The 16880-nt window shown below is 34.7% G+C and overlaps 1 protein-coding gene across 1 annotated transcript; it reads right to left on the reverse strand.

The window, feature by feature from the left end:
• Nucleotides 1-309: 309 nt before the first annotated feature.
• Nucleotides 310-2038, reverse strand: LOC132550069 (uncharacterized). Its single transcript, XM_060214078.1, has 2 exons — nucleotides 1819-2038; nucleotides 310-1502 (listed from the first exon to the last, which is right to left on the reverse strand). Exons 1-2 carry the CDS (start codon nucleotides 2036-2038, stop codon nucleotides 310-312), a joined length of 1413 nt encoding a protein of 470 aa, XP_060070061.1.
• Between the last annotated feature and the right edge of the window lie 14842 nt (nucleotides 2039-16880).

Genomic DNA, 16880 nt, shown 5'->3' on the forward strand with positions numbered 1-16880 from the left:
TGTACAAATAAACATCCTTGACTGTTTTTAAACAAACTCTACTGTTATTTTATGTTAATTGTCCATTACAAAACTTGAAAGAGCGTCACAAATAGGTTTATTTTTTGTGTTTGCCTGCGATAAAGATATCTTTTCTCTCGTCATACTTAGATATATTTTTAAGGTCGTTTCCTACGTTAACATGCTCCTGTCGGATTTTACTATCTTATTCTAGACAATGATAAATGTGTAGTTATCATACGTAGCATATATTTGTGTATGTATGTCATATGTATGACAAAGACATGAGGCTATGATCCTTTCTACATGTCAAACACCCAGAGGTTTTTCCCGCCTTAATTCTAGAATATCATTTTCATCCCTCCCAAAGACAAACATTGAAATTTCTTCTTTTGGCATTATCATAATAGGCGGGTCATAACCACGTAGGTAACGACAGCGTCTGACGTCATCCCATATGACGTCAGATTCCGACATTTCTAATGTTTCTTTATCACTGTCCGTTGAACTTTTATCGTCATCTATTAAATCCTTGATGAAATTACATTGGTACTTATCATTTTCCGAGAATCGTCGCACAATCACGTGTTTCTTAAAGCCAGGAAGCGTTTCTTCTGGTATGATATAGTCTCTCTTGAAGTTGAGAGTCAATTTTTCTCCCACGATCACCGGTTCCGAGCATCGTCGTTGTATAATGTTAGTATCGTTTTCTAAATCCTGTTTTGTAAGTTGTTTCTCTTTCCGTTTTAGACTTAGTCCTTCTACACACGGGTCAATTTTTTCTCCGTCTTTCAAATCAGTCATTGCGACAACCCCTGAGTCGGGGCCACTTTCCATTTTAGCGTCGTCTATATTTGGATACGGTTTATTTGCCATAACATTGAACATAACAGCTTCTTCCTCATTTCTTATATGATGATCAGTTATGCTAGTGTTATTTCCTTCTGAGTCAGATTCTATCTTATCTTCTTTTACGTCCTCACAATTCTTATCCTTCGAAACGGAATCAAGTGCATTTCGTTTCGATGCGCCTTTAATTGCGCGTGATCCTTCTCGTGGTCTTCGCTTGCTAGAGCGATGAGATAATCCTCTTGGATACGTGACGTCACGAGAATATGATTTCTTTAGTCTGGATTCTTGAGGACGCCTGATGCCAGCTTCTTTATGACATGTAGCTTTATTTATATTCCGAGTCTGCTCAGCTATAATCAAAGCTGTCCGCATGTCTTCTAGTATGGTTCCGACCGGAGGTTCTGGACAACCCGGTCGGTCAACATCCCAGATATCCGAATCTGTGGTGTCCTCTCGTACCAAATGGTGGCTTTGGCCTTGTTTGGAACCGATAGAACTGACAAGACTATCCCGTCGCTGTCGTAGCTGATCCTGTAAATATTCCTGATCTGTTCTCTTTCTTTTAAATCGGTCTATCATGTCGGTGAGGCTGGTGGGATCAGCCGATTGCCTATGGGAGAATCGACGGGACTGGCTATGTCGTGTAGACTCTATAAAAATATACCGGCATAGTAAATTAAATCTGAGTTCCTACTGCCTTTATAAGTAATCATCACTGACACCTTTAAAAAAGATGTTCCTATCCTAGACATAAATGGTTAAGGATTATACAGGTGTAACAAAAAACTTATTTTTTTGATAAAACAAATAATGTATAATGTTGATCTTTAATATGTAGTTGCCAAGTCAAGCACATGTTTGTAATATATGTTGTAATTAAACTAATAATTTATAAAAGAGTACTTTCAGTGATTGACCTATCACCCTTCCACTCAACCTTCACCTTCATTTACACTTGTACCTTACCTGCCGGTTTAGATGCCCGAATGTTCCGGAGCTCCTTTTGAAGTTCACGCTGTCGGTAACGATAATCCGCCTGGAACATCGTCTTCTCCTTGTCAAGTTCTCCCAAACGTCGGGTTAGCGCATGTTCTGTGATAGCAGCATTCGGAACCCAAAAGTTACCCTCAGCTTTGCTCATTGATTTGAGTCGTGGTTCCAACCTGTAAATTGTTCTTCCTTGCATTGTAGTGAGATACAATGCCGTAACAAATTTCCACCGTATTTGTATTTACACTGGAAATTAAATGAAAATTGAATCATACATACCAAGTAGATCCAAATAAAAAGGTCACAAAAACCAATTTTATGAAACAAAACATATTCATCGAAGGCAGCAAGTCTACAATAATTTTAAAAATCTTACATGTTTACTTTTCATTCAAATACATCGGTAATAAATGCGACAGATTTCAGGAAAAATCATGATACTGACCAATTTTCTTCAAAACATTTAGTTCATGCTCCATCGATGAAGTTAAGGTATATTGTAACGTCGTAAATGTTATCAAAATCAGGGAAACGTCTAGTTTTATAGGTCCACAGCCGTTGCGTATAGTAACCATTCACTGACAAAACATCCAAGTAACTTTCGGTACCACAACGGAGGTGATTTGTTGACGAAAACAAACAGCTTAGGTTCACCTGTACATTCATCAGGTGTTTATAGGTATTACTAGGGCGGCAAAGTATGCTTTTATCACCTCAAAGTCTTAACTGTGGCTACTTGTCACCAAGCTCATACAATACGCCATAACCTCAGTGTCAACCTCACATATGCTTCACTGACTCGATAAATATGTATAAAATAACATAAATGTAGACATAAAATGAAATAAGAAGGATTAAGTAGTTTGATTTGTTGCGATTTAATCGTCATCGATTAGAGGACAGCCACACAATTTGTAAATGTCACTCGGCATTTAATGGGTAATGACTCTTTCGGTATTGAGATTCTATGACGCATACAAACATTTTATATATATGGTTGGAATCGTTGAATCATACTTCGAAAATGTGATTTTTTATTGTAAATAGTTTGTTTAAGTCTTTGACTAACAAATTATTATTCCATATGTATCTAAAATGTTTGTACTACAAAAGCAACATGTATATACACATAAGATGTACGTTTCGTGTATGCATCACTTCACTGGTCAGGATATATCAAACGTCTTCAATATCACACTCATGCATAGTTCATGAGGTTTTACTGCCGTTTGTTTGTACATATCGTAAAGGGTAAAGTGTGTTTGTCTTAAAGCCACTGAAATCTTAATGAATCACACAGTAATACATCTTTTTTCACTGAAGGGATTCAGCAAAGCAATATTCATTCCATTCATCAAAAAATCTGTTTATCAGTTTCACGGTAGTCATAATGATCATATTACTAAATGTTCTATTTTCTTGTGCGATATAAAGAGTGACGTGTGGCATCTTTAGTATGCCCAGTGGTTCGGTTCTTATCTACCCTGTTCTTATTTGATAACGTGACATTTTCTGGTACATGTGCAGCATGTCTTCGTATTTAAATATGACGAAAAGAATTTGAAACATCTTTATAGTTAATTAACGGCAATGCTTTTGAATCTACCTCGGATATGGAAGAGTTTTGGCTGCACTGATGTATGTCACGAAGGGATTAATTTCTATCATTAAAACAATACAAATAGTTAGATGTTCCCGATGGCTAATTAATTAGATCAAAGTTGATACTTAAAATGCCTGGTGCTTGATAGCTAGTGCCTACAATTGCTAATAAATGTAAATTCACATCAATAACGATATTTCTCCCTATAGCATGGAGGAAATAAGTCATAGAGGAGGTACGAAAATGATCGATGGTTTAATTCCACTTCAGTGAGAATGGTGAAACATGTTACCACATCACTTATTTACAACATTATTCATACTTAATGACATCCAGGAGGGATAACATAAACCTCAATACTCGAGGTGAAAATACCTGGGAATCAGGTGTCAGAGGACATTTGCAATATTTATATACAGTAATATATCGTAAATGCTCTACTTCAAAATATGATGTTTATGTTCGGATCATTTGACAAAGAGACATAGCTATTGGCAGAACGATCTAGATAGAACATTTATCTCAATAACATTTTCTTGGGATTAAGGGATATTTATATTTAACGTATAAATGTGTATGAAAAGGATAGCAATGTGTGTATTTAATGACATCCAGAGAGAAGAGAAAACAAATCTAAGCGCACTGAGTTTGAAACGGGCCTGGAAATCATAGAATACACACAGCCTCATTCTGTAAGCACGTGGACGGTACTGTAAATAAAACTAATAAAATACTGAGAACCATGAGATGAACCGATTACAAATAGCTAATGTCTGTAGAACGTATAGGAGATATGATGCTTACACATGTAGATTTATAACAAAAATATTGAGAAGTATTGGGATTTAGAGGATTCGGTAAAACAAATGTATAGACTCGTATAAAGAAACAAAACAGGAAAACTAACGCACGCCAAAAGTAACCACTAAAACTTCAGAGAATGAAATTTACTGTGATACAAAGTACTTGCATGTAATCGATAAACTTACTTTGATAAGAAGTGATCTCAATCACTTCATAGACAGATGTATTGTACAACTTCATCTTTCAGAGCAGTTTTTAAGATGATATTTAGAAGCTGTTGTAAGGAATATTTAACTTGACAAAAATAGATTAAACATCAAAAATCAATTACTTCTGTAGATTATGCGATCTCTCACGTCATCAGCATTTTTTCACATAAAACCAGTCTGCGTATTCAACATGAGACATCAAAAACTGAGTTCACCATACTATATCCGTTATGTTCGGTCTCCTGTGGATGAGTTAATAACAATATGTGACGTCATCGTCCGGTACAGGTGTCAGACTGCATTCTCACAACTGCTCTATGAAAATGTCCTACAGAGATAATGGCAACTTGGTTGATACTTCTGGAGGAAACAATTAGAGAAAAATAAAACTAAGTAGTCATGGCTATTCAGAGATTCTTGTACAAAGATGTTTTATTTATAGATTGAAGGATATACATGTACTACCAATATCTAGTTTATGTGAATAGTCATGCATGAAAATATATATTAAGTGACGAGACTATACTTGTTAATGTTGGAAGTATGTAGTAATTTCTTATTAATGCATAATTTATAACAATATTTATGGATTAAGATATAACATACTGCTGAGTTGGATGTGTCCATATGACTGGTTTAGGCACGGAGCAGTATTTCCGCTTTTTCATTCCAGTAGGTAAGTGACTTTTAAACCACGATAATTTTTCTTTATAAGGCGGATCGTCAATGTAACCATTATCATTATTTTGATTAACACATTATCATACAAGTGTTCATTTCATGTACATGTACCATCTGTTTATAAATAGGTAAATGTATACACTGGAACACGTGCAGTATCAGGTGATGATATTCAGAACATAATTCTTCACAGGGGATTCATCTCTATAAGAAATAAAAGACCTATGATGTAAATACATTCACCAATTTAAAGTGTTTTTTTTAATTAATGATTTCGAACAAAGATAATAAAGATAGCTGTTGTTAAATGAAATTTATAACGATTGAGAAAAGATAAAATAAGTCCAGATTCCTTAAACATAACTATTTGTTGTTCAAAATATAACTATCAATAAAAAGAGGCGCCGGGATTGCCTCTTCTCTAAACACACTAATGATCTAAATACTGCCTTTACCTGACACCTACAGGTATAAGATTGAACAACTAAGATACGAGGTTCAAAACATCATCTGTTAAATAATTAGATTTTATTGGGTGTATCCTAATTGAATTTGTGGCCACCCGTAATCCATGAATTCCTATGTTCACGAAACACACATGCCTTTTTAGTACTAGAGGATTTCGTGAGAAAACATCTATGCACGGAATTAGGTGGCAATTGCTTTTTTTTCAATCTTTCGTAAAATCACGAAATTTGATCCTCACGAAAATATATGTTTTGCCAGTACCTGTGAAGGGCACTTGATCAGATACACAGATTGAAAAAAAAAAGAAAAAACGAAAGTGAAAAATAATGAAATAACATATAAGTCTATATATATATCATTACGCCAATGATTAATCAAAGATTTTTGTTTACAATATTTTTGTTTGTTAATAAGATGCGCTCGAATGACAACAGTATTTTTTACCGCTAGGTTTGTTCAATAGTGAATTATCATCCGAGGAGAATGACTTGGAAGGCAACTGAAGAATGACCAGCTACTGCTGTTAACGTAGTTCGGATAAATAACATAGTGCAGATACATGTATTACAGCGAGCGTTAAAGAATGTAAAATGAGTTATTACATTTTTCACGGAAGCTGAATGCATTATCTCATGTTTTTAAGTATTACTTATGTATGAACAGATAGCTACACCGAACAATAACTTGTTTTTGTCACGAATGGAGCGTTTCTGAAGAATGTGTATATTATATGCTAACAGTAATACCGTCCACATGTAGGAATTTGACACAGTTTAGTTTTCCAGTGGGTTACTACATACATATAGCAAGGTAATATGTATATAACATCGTGATAACCCACAGCAGTGCATGTAATTACTACTCTGATTACTGGTGTGTGACTCAGGGCTTCGATTTTCCCTTTTTGTTGCATTGATTGCATTTAATGAGGAAATGTTATTAAAGCGTTATACATAATCTACACGTTCACATACATTGATCGGTAAAGACCTGATACTTTCATAAGATTGGTTCCGTTACACACTGATATCACTAAGGATTCAGCCCACTCGAATCCAGATACTAGGCATCTAGGTAACATTAAAAAGGATGAACATGTGTGGTCGTGTGATTATTGGTATATAACCATTCTAGCTATAGATGCAAATCAGCATTTTATCTTAGGATCAAATGATTTGTATCAAAACGAAAGTATTTTCTGATCAAACATTGGAATACATGAATTACGAGTATTGGGATATATATGCACTGTTATATGGACATATGCCTTATCATTAAAAATAATTCGATTTTATATTTTGACTTTATAATTTCGATACACTGCGAACCGCTATTTACCATCTTTTAACATACTGTAACCGACATGCGCTTCAATACCTCACACACATCACACGGATTGTAGATGCTTGGCTGTCTGAAGAATATTAATCTAAGTCAAACACGTATACTCAACTGACGATTATAATATTGATTTATCGAAATCATAATAATAAATTTTCATTCTGGATGTCTTCATGAATAAGATACGTTAGAAAGTAAAATAAATCGCTCTCGTATTAAAATTAAAATTGTACCTGGTCTCTTTATAAAAGAGTTGGACGATTATATAAATGCTACATAATTTGTCTGACATTAGAAGGTAGATTGCATGAAAGCTATACATGACTTGAACCATGTCTCATTCGATTGTTTGTCATACGGATTCCCTTGTCATGTATTGTTTAATATTTAATCACTGCAATTTTAACCTCGATGTCACCAAACTCATTGCAGAGGTGCGACAATTAAATCTGAATTAACAATGTGAAGCAATGTGATTGCCTTGTCCAATACTAGAATTGTAAATGACATGACTTATCTGAATATTCTTCATGTTTTTCCTCTCTTGATGATACTGATTACCTACATACTTGGTCAACTAGGAAACGATTAACTGTCAATCAATATATAACGCAATGAGGTTTAGAAGACTAGCATTTGAGCGAATATTTTTCCTTAGTTGTTTAACCATTAATGAGTGTCATTCAATGAATTCTGACATAAGTACCATGAACTAAATGTATGTTTTATATTTTATTTTCTACAACAATCCCTGAAGTGCTCCCTTCTCCCCCTTGGTAGAATCGCTCCGTCGCAATCGTGCTATCAATGACGCAAAGACATTGACGCTGCACGTCTTCCACTGGTATTCTGGGGGTGTGGAGGAGGGTACAGGAATATTGCGAGACCTTGTACACTTCTGGATATTTACTTTTTTTAGAGAACATATGTTTCAATATAGAAAAATAAGTTACCGGAGCTCGAGTTCGGTGAATAGGACTAGCGATCAATTTGTATTAAATGTACAGAGTTACTATAGTTGGGATGAAGAATTGTTGAATGGTTGTGAGCACTGAATAAGATGTATGACACTCTGTCCTTTACTTAGACGTGTTTTCATTAACTTTTTTTGAAGATTTTAAGCTCTTTGATTCTATAAAACTTGGCATTTATATTTTTTCCTTCCCAATATGTTATCTGATCTACTTGCCAACTAGAATTTTCAAATAGAGTGGTCCGGAACACCTGGTCTTGTTCTCTGTGTACTTAGAGACTGTTTACATGTATATTTCGCCCTAGTTTCATCGAATTGATGCTTGATTTAAGATTCTGTTAACTTTTCGGTATTTCCTTTGCTATTTTTTCATACAAAACTGTCTTTACGATTTCTACACGGCCTTTACTTATCTGACAGTCACTGGCTTTGCTTGCTATTTTGATAACTATGGCGCTGATAATCTATGTCCCTTTCGGATTCAAAGTTGAACATTCTTGTCTCGTCCCTGTCAGTAACCCAGTTAATTATCCTAGTTACAATTGCCTTACTGTTTAGGTTGTCAACAAAACTCAAATGCTCGGGCCGTTCAGATGTCAGATTTTTTAAACATTGAAGACATAGTTGGCACAAATGTGGTGTGAGCTGCCTTATTAAAAGTCAGCCATATGGAACCAGTGCAACGGCCATCTCTCTCAATCAATGTTTTCACAGCACAACATATTGTGTATCATTTGATGATGAAACAAGACCTATTTTCTCTTTTCATACCAGTTTTCCCCCACAATTCTCAAAGAGACCGCAGAAGTGTATTGTGTATACATGTATCACAGACAGATCTAGGCGCTTATTTCAAATTTAATCTCAACTTTCTCTCATTTTAAGGAGTCGAAATTTTGTCACTGGTCACGTGTGTATACAATCAATTTCCCAAACGCGTGGCCTTACTACCCTAGCACTTATACGATATTCCCTGTATAAGTACACTCTTTACTAGTGGAGAGCATGATTTCAGGATTGTTGATTTATCCCATATTTCTGTATTAATACGTAACTTTACGTTACATTTGTACTTAAATAACATTAAAATAGTTTATATATCTTATATATTATCAAGATCCAAGATTCTCAAGTAATTGATAAACAATAATCGGGATTCAAAGCGTGTATTTGTTCCGAATACTTCGAGAAAAACACATATAAGAATACACAACAAAAATATTTATTGGTTAGGTATAGTTAATATTACGTTCAATACTAGGCCTGTCGGCGAGTGATGACAGAAACTACGAGAAAAGGTTTTTACTCATATTCGTCCATACATCGATTGCGCACTCTTCGTGAAGTCGATAACCGTCCTTTAATTATGTTACATGTATTCATTGCAGTATAAAGCAAATCTGCCTGATTTCCTGACCAATAGTACAGTTCGACCGAATCAATTAAAAAACGTGATACTTTGCGGGAAACAAGATGCCCACAAGTTTCGTTGATTTAGAGAATCTAAAATGTATTTGAAATGAACACGCACGTTAGACATGTAAACGGTAACCAGACTCCTGTACCATAGTATCTAAAAAATGTACAAAAGACACACAAGTGAATAGCACATTTTCATAATCCAGAGTGAGGTACAGTAGAGTCAAACAATTTACCTGCATCAAATAGCTGTTTCGTCCTTCTAGGAATCGTCAGTGATGCTAAGGGCCTAAATTTTGAAGCCTATGAGGCTACTAAGGAAAATCCAAAACTATCAAAAGTCCAAATCTAGACAGTGAGGTGCAGCAGTCCCATAAGTAGATAAATTTCGTGATTTTCATACATCAGGTAATTTTAGAATATCGTACATGTGTATTTTTGAAACAGTGTCACTATCGAACTAAAACGTGGCAAACAGGTGACGGCAAACCTCGGGGACCAGCAGCAGTGTCCACCACATTCTGTCTTAAAGATAGTATAAGAGACACATTTCCATAATTTAGAGTGAGATACAAGAGACCGTGATGATGATAATTCAGAACCACAACGCCACCCTGTTTTGTTATTAATGGAAACACGGTCACAAAAACAGGACACCTTATTAGTCAAAGGTCGGGAATTTGAATGGAAACGCTGCAGTTAAACAACATTCATAGATTGTTGTCGATTTCGTCTGTACAGAATTAAAAAAACGGAGCTTGACCTAGGTTTGTGATTGAAAATGAATAAGAAATAAATAAATGATTAAAAAAACGCTGGCGAACCATAAAATATCATTTCTAGGTTTAAGCGTATGATGTACAAAATTCTTTCTTCAGCAGCTGACGGATTTTGTTGATACAAATTAAATCATCTTTGTATACATTGGTAGTTTGGAATACATCTAATCACCGATTATGAAAAAAGTTTACCCAATTAAGGGCGAAATAATTTTTTTTCGTCTTAATGATCTCATTGAGAAATACTTATCTATTTCTTTATTCGATATATTGCTGGTATTCCTATAGGAACTAACTGCGCCCCTCTGTTGGCTGACTTGTTTTTATTTGCAAAGTCGTTTAATTTAACTTTCGGATATACTGGTGACGTCTTGTCTTTGAATAGCAAGAAATTTATTGACAAAGTCCATCGTATATATCCACCAAAATACTGGAAATCAAAGACACGACAAACTCTTCCACCTCACCTACATATCGCGATCTTTTCCTACAACGAATCCAACATGGACAGCTTTCCACCAATCTGTATGATGATAAACGTTCTGATTTCAATTTCCCTATTGTGTATTTTCTGTTTCAAAGAAATATTATATTTCTTTGGGTGATATGAAACTGGACGTGTTTAATAATCGATAGTTTGCCTGTTTTTCCGTTGTTTTATATCTGTTCTCATTTGAGAACTTTACATTACATATTTTGGTTGACAAAGGATTACATGTTGGGTGTCCTCGATGAAGCAGAAAACACTTTCACTTCCGGAACACCTGGCTTTAATTTCCCTGAACTTCAGGGGTCTCCGTGTAAATATTTCTTGTGTTTTTGCCTTAATTTTGTTGAATTTGAGTTTTGATTGTAATTAGTTTGACATTTTGGTATTATCCTGATGTTTTGAACATAGACTTTATATAGTACAATAATCTGATATTTATTGATACTTACCTATCCCAATGAACCATTAACAGTTATTTTAGCAAAGTAATTTTTATAAAGAAATTTAGTTTGAAATACGAATGTATAGTAAGAAATGTGTATGTGCACTGTTTCTAGGTTGTGATAAGGTAGGCGATCAGATGTTGGTTTACACATGGTCAGCAGTCTTTGTTGATCTACAGCTAATGTTACATGTAGCTAATTATCTAAATACTAGTGCACAGGTCAGCATAGATAGGACCATGTGAATTGTGTGTAGTCGGTGGGGCGACACTTATCTGTATGCAGATGCCTTATGCAACTTATGTAACAATTGTTTGGTCCACCATATCTAATATCTAGCTAAATATGGTCTACACATTTGACCTCTATCTGTTATTAAGTATAAAAGAAAGCCAGCCCTATCATGGGTATAATGATCACTCCTCATATATACCCCTGTATGTATACGTTTACTTAACTACACTTATACAATGAAACTGGACTGGACTTTATTACAACTACAAAACTACACAGAACAGTTCCCTTCACCAAGTCGGTCGCGATACCAATATCGAGGAAATGACACCATGACGGTAAAGGACTGTCAGTGTTTTGTATTTGATTTGATCCGGTGCTTAATAATGAAAGTCACAAGTTTCCATTCATTTTCATACTCATGAAACGAGACAGCGAGCCTCTGGTGAGACCATTCGTGACGGATTTCATATATTTATGTAACGGATACAAACAACGGGAATCTACAATTAGTTACAGCTTAGTTAAGACATGTATGTAATAACATATTAATGCATTTACATTAAGTGTCATTACACCAATAACAAGACAGTTTATTATAACAATATTGCCTTGCCTAATCAGTCAGTCACATCAGTGACATTGTAATTCTGTATGGGGAACCCTTGTTTACTGTAATCAGTTACGTCCATCTTTAATGGACAACTTTCTTCTCTTCATACAATTGCTTACCCTCGGGGTTTGCTAAACATTCAAAAATAGCACAAGTCTATGAATCATGAATATAGATCATTTAAGATATTTTGTCCAATTTCTCCAATATTTATCATTTATCATAAATAAATGATCACGCTGTCGTGTATTTGTGTCTGTACATGTTGTTTGTAGTGATTGTTATATTCGTATTTAAAAAAAACCCGTAACTTATAGTCTGTTAGGATCGATATGTATCTGTACCTGCTTAATATCTAGTACAGAACTAACCCATATTACAGTGTTTACGTCTCGTCCATAACGTGAAATAACCCTGCTGCTTGTTCTTACATCTTTAGAGAGAAGCCCTCTGAAGTGATAGGATCGTCAATGGAACAACAGCACGCGGCTGTCCGAACATAACATTCAATTTAATTTTGAATCCCTTGCAGGCTCAAACATCGAATACATTTTAACAAGTGCTTTTTCATAGATAACATTAATTACAATGCAATTATAATGAAAACTTTCATGACATAAAATAGGGCACATACATACATTGCAAAATAATACACACTACCTCGAAAGAAGTACACCGTGGCGGGAGAGGTGGGGGTGGGAGGGGGTTGGGTAGTGGGCTTTGAATTACCGCAAAACCGCAAATTTTTTAATGCAGATAGGACACGGCACAGGTTGCACGTTAAATCTGGACCTTTCAGTTGCTTCCGTGTAAGAGACAATGTATTTATCGTTCACGGAAAGTGACGGAAGTTCCCGAAGCTTAGACCTGAAAACAGGTACCCGGGGAACAAACGTGCTGTAATCTTGAATGGTTAAAATTATATTCAAATTTTTGGTCATATGCGTTTTGAACCATCAACGTATATGTTTGTTATATATATTTGAACTGTTGTTAAGTCTTTTAAAATGATTTCATTCCGACATGGAGGCTTGAAAAGATATTTTGTAGGTCAAAATATTTTTAATCCATTCAAAGGGTCGACTGTTCTCTGATTGCGTGCTGCGGTAATGTATTGTGGGTAGTGAAGTTCAAGCCACACTTCCGTTTAAAGTTGATCATGTGGGCAGATTAAGCCTATTGGTTTTGAATTACCACACACAATATCTCAAAGCGCTCGTTGCGCTCGCTATAAAAAAAATGGTGACGTTATGAAAACTTTAAAGACTGAAGACAGAATTAACATCTTATTATACACTGTAGGAAAGTATCACGAGCTACACAGCAATACGTAACTGTGTACAATTTAAAGCAGTTGGGTGTCACTGTGTCCGTACAGATTTGTGGTAAAAGTTAAATTTTAGTTCATGCTGTGTATTACCACTGGCATTACCTAATCCTGGACATGAAGAAGTAACGTAACTGTACTGTTCAACTGATAAAAACGATGACATATCGGAAATGTTTTACTATACTTTTTATCCGATAGATAGTGTGCAAAATACAGGGCTAGTATACCTAGATTACGTTCACTTTTCTAACACTTTTAATGTTTAGTGATTTTTTTCATTTTTTAGTTATGGTGTTTGTTGTTTTTTCGGGTTTGTGTCGAAATGGATGATTGAAGCGATGGGAAAATAGAGGTGCCGGATCGTCGGATTGAAAGAAAATGAAGGGCGTCTGTTGGCAATCTGATTTGAAAGTTTGATCTAAAACAAACATTTTTATATAAGGGATGACAATCATATATATTTATGGACAATTTAATATAGTATTTTTAATTCAGAATGAACAAAGGGATAAGTAAATGACGCTTTATTGATTTTACCATGTTAATGTGCAATTGATGATGTATCCTTTGTATTCAGTCTTCTGTAACATGCCATACAATACCATACAACAGTGATATCACTCTTAGTATATGGTGAAGACTTACACATTGATTTTCAGTATTTGTCCTTTGCAATTACTTAAAGTATTAATTTCAACTTTTAAAACAAATTGAAGACTTCTTTTATTGGTACAGAACAGTCTTTCTACATCGGGTAACATAACGGTACTTCCAGCTAGCTGCTTGCTGACCAGAACGTTTTAAATTGCTTCACGTGGTCGTTCCGTAGATAAATTTGTGAATGTGACCGAAGCATTATATCTGAATTTGAAGATATATAACAAAAAATGTATTCCTCTGCCAGTTAAGACGGATGGAATTAAGGTACTGAATTAAGGTACTAATATATACACAAGTATCAATCTTGTTAATTATTACCCGTGTCCTTTATTTCATTTAAGTCAATATCTCTCAAATCTATTGGTTTAATCTCTCCAATCCTTGTCTTGTAAATGTATACATTTACGGTGTGTAATTCTTTTTCATTACATGTACATATTAAATCAGTATCCTATATGACATTACATCACAATAGATGTACCCATACAATTTAAATCATCACTATCATGTAATATTCTTCTCATTACAAAATGACATCGAAATATTACCCGGATTACTGAAGCAAAATATTATTATTGAAAAATGAACATTTTTAATTAATATTGAATTCATTGTTACAATTCTGAGGTGGATTTTCACGAAGAATACATCTTTAATTTGGCTTTTGATACAACCACGAACCACTGGAGAAATACAACACTATTGACATACTGGTAGGAAATATATTTTCTGTGGTATAGCATATATAATCAATGCTTGTTTAAAACAGATGTTTCGTTTCATGAATAAAATACAAGACCATCACTGCCATTTAAACTCATCAAGATATGCGTATGTCACCATGCTTCCTGTAATTGATTAACGTTATCACCCCAACCGCAGTCTAATTTACAGAAAGGCACCTCTGTTTTGTGACATCATACCATTAAGATAGAGGGAGTATGCTAGTGCAGAGAGAACTAAGTACGCGAAGGTTGCTGATGATATAAAATCCTGACCGCTTGAATAAACGATTCAGCGATTTGAGTCTGTAGGGATTTTTGTACGGCCACCAACTGTTGTGTTTACGGGTAAAAAAAGACACATGTTTAATAGGCAGATCATGAAGCAGGAAAATGGAAACAGCTTCGTGACATAAATAACTGATAAGACTATCAGAATACTGGACGGCCCAGCACATTATGACTTGGATTATTGTGTAATTCTGTCCTCTATATGATATACTTAAAACGCACAATATACTGATAGGATTATCAGCTCATCTTGTCATACTCAGGCATATGTAAGTATGAACAGGTTACTTTGCTCAAACTATCTTAATTGTATTAAAGTGTAATAAACATAAAGAACCTGCAGTTCCTAAATGTATCTGGACATTTTCTACTTTCATCACTTGTTGTATGCTCTTTTATTTCACGTTGGATCTTGTGAATCAATCTTGTCAATATTTGTGATTTTCTCCGCCAACACCTAAACTCAAACAGACACAAAACAATATATAGTGAGTGATGAAAGTTGTTATCTATAGGTACACGTTGGTTCCAATCTTGAGGTTACCTGCCCTAAAATTTCTGGCATAAATTTGATAACTGAATTAGATATACATCTAAGCCCTTGTTTTAATATATATACCAAAGTCCGCAGTTGGACAATTAATGAAATTCATTAATTAGAGAAACCTTGATAAAGCAAATAGATTTCCTGACCAAATGACTGACTGAATGTTTTTTTCTCCACAAATGTACTGATGATTTAGCAGGAAAATACTTACCACAATATACTTTGTCGTCCTCACCGATATAACAACGTAATACCATCCTTAGCATAATATCGTACTATCATGTAATAATTAAAAAGCCAAATGCTTATACTTTGTCTGAAATAAGCAGGTGTTTATAAAATGTATATATAATTTTCTGGTCCTATTTGTATCGTCACAACATTAGAGATTTTTGTAAAATATAGTGACCATTATGTCCCAACTTCATAAATAAACGTCACGTAGTTCAAATGTGACTGACATATGTAAGGTTCTGATAGAAGATATAATTTTTATGTTTAGTAATCTAGTTTGTACAAAGGTCTTAATGAATGCTGCAGATGTCATGTATTGAAGCATTTCCTTTCTTGAAAATAAAATAAAATGACTACATGTTCGAGATTATTTTGGGACAGATTTTTCCCCATTTTTACTATACTTTAACAAGACAAAATTGCAACACTTTATGTCATAATTGTTGGAATAGATATTGTTTCACAAAAAAATCCTCAAAATGTTCGTTAAAAACAAAGCTGAGATAAACTTAACACAGAAGAGAAAATATAAGCGTACATCTTTGTGGAATTTGGTGACAAGGGGTTATACGTTACTAATGGTATACGCGAGTCGTGGACCACGAAAATGAACTTCTCGTCGATCAGATCAAACCAATTAAATACGATGAGTTATACATTGTACAAATGTTTTATTGTTGTTGGTTCTGTTCCGTGTAATTACCATTATCACTGATCCGTAGTAACTCTCAGTTTTACTATGTAGAACTTTGTTGTTTCTATCACTGCTGCTGTCACAGATAACAAATACTTAATTACTGTCAGCACCATTTCTTGTTCTTATATACACATGCCAGTGAGGTATTGTATATTAGCTAAACCTTTATATTGGGTCTGGAGTGCAAGACTTTACTTTATATAAAAACGTCCAGTCCCGTGGATGTTGGTCATGGAGCGAAACCAAGGGGATATGACTTACATCTGCTTTCCTTGAACTTAGGGCACTGTTACCGACAGACATCCATATGTTACTCGCTCTGTGTAAAATTCCAATAGAGTACGTTCACTAAACTGAATACGAATTGACTAAAGTTCGAATATTTATATATACACTTAGCCTATCTCTTAGCTACAAAATGACAGTACACATGTGTAACAGTGGTTACGATCTGATTGTTACCACGTGTTAATTTAATCCATGTTACATACAGTTAGTGA

Source organism: Ylistrum balloti, unplaced genomic scaffold, assembly GCF_031769215.1.
Source record: "Ylistrum balloti isolate Yb309-2 unplaced genomic scaffold, AGI_CSIRO_Ybal_v1 Utg370104, whole genome shotgun sequence".
In the NCBI taxonomy this organism is placed as follows: domain Eukaryota; kingdom Metazoa; phylum Mollusca; class Bivalvia; order Pectinida; family Pectinidae; genus Ylistrum; species Ylistrum balloti.

What these genes read in the sequence shown, in the direction of transcription:
- LOC132550069 (XM_060214078.1), bottom strand. Translation starts at nt 2,038, where the DNA reads ATGCAAGGAAGAACAATTTACAGGTTGGAACCACGACTCAAATCAATG. An exon ending in TCGGGCATCTAAACCGGCAG is followed by an intron (nt 1,503 to 1,818) that starts GTAAGGTACAAG and finishes ATATTTTTATAG; the next exon opens with AGTCTACACGACATAGCCAG.